This window comes from Sinocyclocheilus grahami, unplaced genomic scaffold (genome assembly GCF_001515645.1).
Source record: "Sinocyclocheilus grahami isolate Dianchi unplaced genomic scaffold, SAMN03320097.WGS_v1.1 scaffold631.1, whole genome shotgun sequence".
NCBI lineage: Eukaryota > Metazoa > Chordata > Actinopteri > Cypriniformes > Cyprinidae > Sinocyclocheilus > Sinocyclocheilus grahami.
The window spans coordinates 199784-205126 of NW_015505810.1; the positions used below are offsets into that span (position 1 = coordinate 199784).

Here is a 5343-nt window from a genome sequence, read left to right on the forward strand (position 1 = left end):
AGTGTGAGTGAGTGAGTGAGTGAGTGAGTGAGTGTGTGTGTGTGTGTGTGTGAGCGACAGCTTGAGTGTGTGAGTGTGCAGATTGTGGTTAAACGAGAGCTTGTTGATTGGTTTTAGTTCAGAAGATTGAAGAGCTGGAGGACGCACTGAAGAAGAAGGATGAAGATATGAAACAGATGGAGGAGAGATACAAGAAATACCTGGAGAAAGCCAAGAGCGTACGTCTGACACACTCTTTTGCGTGTGTGATGCTGATGTTTCTGTTGATGCTGATTTTGTGTGTGTGTGTGTGTGTTTCTGTGTGCAGGTCATTCGTACGCTGGACCCCAAACAGAATCAGGGTTCTGCTCCTGAGGTTCAGGCTCTGAAGAACCAGCTGCATGAGCGAGAGAGGATAATTCACTCACTCGAGGTCACACACACTCTCTCTCACACACACACTCTCTCACACACACACACACACACACACACACACACACACACGCTCTGTCACGTGACTGTACTGTGTTTCTGTGTGCAGAAGGAGTGCGACAAGACGAAGTCTCAGAGAGACCAGGAGGAGAAACTCATCGTATCTGCCTGGTACAACATGGTGCGTATCAGCACGGTCACGAGAACATGAGAACATAACCTTACACTGCACTTGAGCCCTGCCTCTCCTCTAGCTGTCTGGATAAACCCTTCTGATGCTAGCTTATGCTGAGGGTTAGTGCTGTCACCACATGATAATCTCAAGCTTTTACTTTGGTAAAAAACTGCAGGAAGTTCTTTAAGTTTTTGTCACACAGGTTTACAGATGCATCTCATGCACGTTAAACTCGCAGCACATGCAGAGGAGGAGTTGTGTGTTGCTTGTGTAGTAATGAACAAGCAGTGCAACGGACTGCATACTTATTTTATTCAAACACGTGTCACAACTGACTGTCAGAGAGAAAGTGAATGGATACTGCAAACAAAAGTATTAAACACACACACACACACACACACACACGCTCTGTCACGTGACTGTACTGTGTTTCTGTGTGCAGAAGGAGTGCGACAAGACGAAGTCTCAGAGAGACCAGGAGGAGAAACTCATCGTATCTGCCTGGTACAACATGGTGCGTATCAGCACGGTCACGAGAACATGAGAACATAACCTTACACTGCACTTGAGCCCTGCCTCTCCTCTAGCTGTCTGGATAAACCCTTCTGATGCTAGCTTATGCTGAGGGTTAGTGCTGTCACCACATGATAATCTCAAGCTTTTACTTTGGTAAAAAACTGCAGGAAGTTCTTTAAGTTTTTGTCACACAGGTTTACAGATGCATCTCATGCACGTTAAACTCGCAGCACATGCAGAGGAGGAGTTGTGTGTTGCTTGTGTAGTAATGAACAAGCAGTGCAACGGACTGCATACTTATTTTATTCAAACACGTGTCACAACTGACTGTCAGAGAGAAAGTGAATGGATACTGCAAACAAAAGTATTAAACCGTTTCAGATATATTTAGAATCAGTATGTATTGAAAAATCTGTCTCAGTCTCAGTTTATTAATAAAGCACAGTTGACCACTGTACTGAACAATGTTTTAAAAAGACTTATAAAAACATGTATATATGCAGACAACGACATCACAAGTCATAGACTATAGTGACGAGATACGTTTTTAACTTTGATTACAAAAATATGTAATGTTGGTGCAGTTCTAATATAGATTAGTAAAGTGTTTTTAAGCTTAGGTGTGGCTATGGCAAAAGCTCGATCACCCCTGGATTTTAATTTTGACTTTGGAAAAGTTAACAAACTCTGGTTGGCAGACCTAAGTGTTCTCACCAGATGATGTTCATGCAACAAGTCAGAAAGGTAAGAGGGAGCGAGGCCATTTAAACATTTAAAAACAAGCAGAAGCACTTTAAAATCCGTTCTAAAGCGGACTGGGAGCCAATGTAAAGACATTAAAACAGGAGTAATATGTTCGCAATTACAATAATCAATTCTAGAAGAAATAAATGCATGAATTGCAGTTGGTAAAAACATGATTTGACAACTAAATCAAATTCAAGTGCACTATCAAATACGACGCCCAAGTTTTTTTTTTTAACACGTGATGTAACTTCAGAAGATAAAACAGCAGAATTTAAATAAGAAATGTTTAGGACTTCAGAAGAGCCAACACAATGATCTCTGCTTTACTTTCATTTAGATTTAAAAAAATGTAAAGACATCCAGGCTTTGACATCAGAAAGACCGGCACAGAGGGAGTCTAAGCCATTGTTGTGCTTCAGGGCAAATAAAGTTGAGTATCGTCTGCATAGCAATGATAGTACAAGCCATGCTTTTCAAAAATAGAGCCTAAAGGAAGCATATATAGAGAAAATGATAAAGGGGCCAAAATAGAGCCTTGGGGATCCTCCTATATTGATTGCGAAGCTTCTATTTGTTCTAACCAAGCAGGACCTCATGGTCAACTGTATCAATTACCGCACTTAAATCTAATAGTACCAGTACAACAGAGTCACCAAAGTCAGTGGCCATTAAAACTTTGTTTAAAACTATTACAAGTGCTGTCTCTGTAGAGTGAAACTTTTTGAAACCTGACTGGAAAACATCAAAAACCTTATTGTCATTCAAAAATCTCTGCAGCTGGCGAGTCAGAGTACTAGACAACTAGGGGTGTGTGATATTGACAAAAATAAATGATATCTCGATATTGTCTGGGATTTCAATGCATTTAACCTGCAGTTACAAAATGCATAAATAATGTTTTGATATTTTAAACATAAAACGTTGGAATACTGATATTTGAAATTATTTAAAAAATGAAAAGATACTTTAACTGTGAAATTAAAACCGCCAGCAGGTGGCAGCTAGACACTGTTGAACCGAATAATTTAAATCAGTGGTCTCAAACTCAAGTTTAGCTCCAACCAGCTCCAGCTCACACCTGCTTGGAAGTTTCTAGTGATCCTGAAGAGCTTGATTAGCCGGATCAGGTGTGTTTGATTAGGGTTGGCGCTAAACTGCAGAGCTGTGGCCCTCCAGGAATTGAGTTTGAGACCAATGATTTAAATTGAAGATTCATTCAGTCAGGAACGAAACACCGTCATGTTGCTCAGAGACGCGAAACAGTGCTGTAGCTGTGTTTGGAAATATTTTTGTTGCCGAAATAGAGCAAAAACAGATTTGGAGATTTTTGGAGAAAAAAATGGCACTCTGTGTATGATATTGATTAGCTATATGAAATGATATAAATATATACATTGTCTACCCCCCGTATGTGATCATTCTTAATGCTTTTTAATAGACTGCATCATGCAGTGAAAGAACGCGCACTAGTCTAACCTACTAGACTTCATCATGTAATGCAAGCGTGCACTGTAGGTGTGTTTTGTTTGGTTTTGCGATATACTTGATAATGTCAAATTGCACATCCTTAAAACAACAATTACAATATTATCGCAGACGATATATTATCACACACCCCTATAGACAACTCTAGTACAGGTGTAGTGTGCACTAGGTGGTGTACTTACACTAAGCACAGTAACAGATGTGTCAGATATGAAGGGTTAAATCATGATCTGTGTGTGTGTGTGTGTGTGTGTGTGTTTAGGGGATGGCGCTGCAGAAGAAGGCGGCTGAGGACCGGCTGGCCAGCACGGGTTCGGGTCAGTCTTTCTTGGCGCGGCAGAGACAGGCCACCAACACTCGCCGGGTGTATCCGGGCCACGTGCAGCCCACCGCAGCCAGGTAGAGCGTCACCACGGCAACCCTCACCGCAGCCAATCACGACGCCCGACTCCACCCACCCCCCCATCCTCGCTGTCTTAATATGCTCCGCCTCTCTACTGATCTGACCATTCTGGGTATCCGGACACGCCCACTTTAACCTATCCGCATTAATGAATGAACACACTCCAGACGTCCGTTCCTGTCGGATGCTTTTTAAAGGAGGCTTTGCAGTATTTTAAGGGTTGTTACTGACGCACAGTGTTTTATTTGCTCTTAGATTGGTCTAAGCTGCTGTTCCCTCTTCATTCTTTTACTCTGTCCTCTTTATTCTCCTTTAATATCTATGCATTGAAAGAGAGGACATTGCACCATCAGACGTGATGTTTATTTAAACTTCCAGCAATTGGGTGCTTCTTGTTGCTTGTTTTGTTGATTCCTTCCCAATGCCTTAATACAGACTCACGCTGCTGTCAATCACTGACTGACTGACACCTGTCAATCTCTCTCTTTCACAGTGACGTTAAAGCATGAGCGGCAGGGGGCGGGGCTGCATGACTGAGTGTGATTTGAGCTCATGCTGCTGAGTTTAACCCATCGCTGCACACTAACTAACCCAGATTGCTAACCGCTGTCCTCCCGATCAGAAGTGGGTGGGGCCGGCGCCTGTCAATCATGCTGTCGGCGCGTGGCTGTGGCTGTTACGCTTTAAAGACGGATGAACTCCGACATGTTTTCATTTTAGCCGCATCATTGTGGAGTGATTCAGTGTTTTCTGTAGTCTATGAACAAACGAGTCTCGTCACACCTGCTTCATCAGCCGATGCTGGATGTGTTTCAGTAGAATCAGTGTTTGTTTTAATCTAAATCAGTAAGTGCTTTGATGATGATTCTGACACAATGTTACAAACCGCAGCAGTACATAGTCTGACATTTAAACCTGCTCTGCTGCTTTTCTTCTTCAGCTGTTACTAAATATTCACGTAATAGCGCACAGCGATTGCCGGACGAGACGTGATCGGTATATATTTTACTCCAGCAGTGTTCTTGTGTGGTTTTTAACAGGCGATTGAATGCGTTTCTCATGAGTTCAGAGGTTAAACACAACCGTCCATGAGCAGAGAAACACCTGATCAGTACTTCTGATTCAGTACATTCGTCTATAGCAAATATTCGCCGCATTTGCCAAGTTTTATATTGCTTGTATACAATATGTACATACTGTATGTGCGCGCGGCTGGAGGAACCGGTTAGATGCGATTCATAATGTGTCTCATTCACACGCTGTTGATGAATCTGTGCTTCCAGCGCTGCAAAACTGTACAGTTGTTCTTCAAGTTGTAAATAAAGCTTGTATATGTTTCAAAATCACGGCTGTTCTTTGTTTGATTGCCGTAGCCGATGATCTATTCCTCATTACCGTAAACGCAGCTGCGGACGCCTGCGGTCACAAATGCAAATGAACGAGATGAACGTAACGAGACTCTTTGCTTCTCGTAATCAGCGTTAGAAGAGATGTCCAGCTCTGTAGTTGATTTCTACAGCTTTTTTGCTCTTGATGTTCGTCATGTCACTGTTACAGGTTAAGCCCAAACGAATCGTGACCTCTGACCCCTGTGAGCGGCTTGACC

General features: G+C 42.5%; 1 protein-coding gene across 2 annotated transcripts in view; it reads left to right on the plus strand.

The window, feature by feature from the left end:
- Positions 1-5070, plus strand: part of LOC107558073 (hook microtubule-tethering protein 3) — a 30223-nt gene extending 25153 nt beyond the window's left edge. For both annotated transcript variants that reach the window (XM_016241696.1, XM_016241695.1), the window contains 5 exons: positions 118-218; positions 308-412; positions 521-592; positions 3597-3733; positions 4231-5070. In XM_016241696.1, coding sequence (XP_016097182.1) covers positions 118-218; positions 308-412; positions 521-592; positions 3597-3733; positions 4231-4246 — 431 coding nt within the window. In that variant the 3' untranslated portion in view covers positions 4247-5070. The remainder of the gene's footprint in view (positions 1-117; positions 219-307; positions 413-520; positions 593-3596; positions 3734-4230) is intronic.
- Positions 5071-5343: the final 273 nt, after the last annotated feature.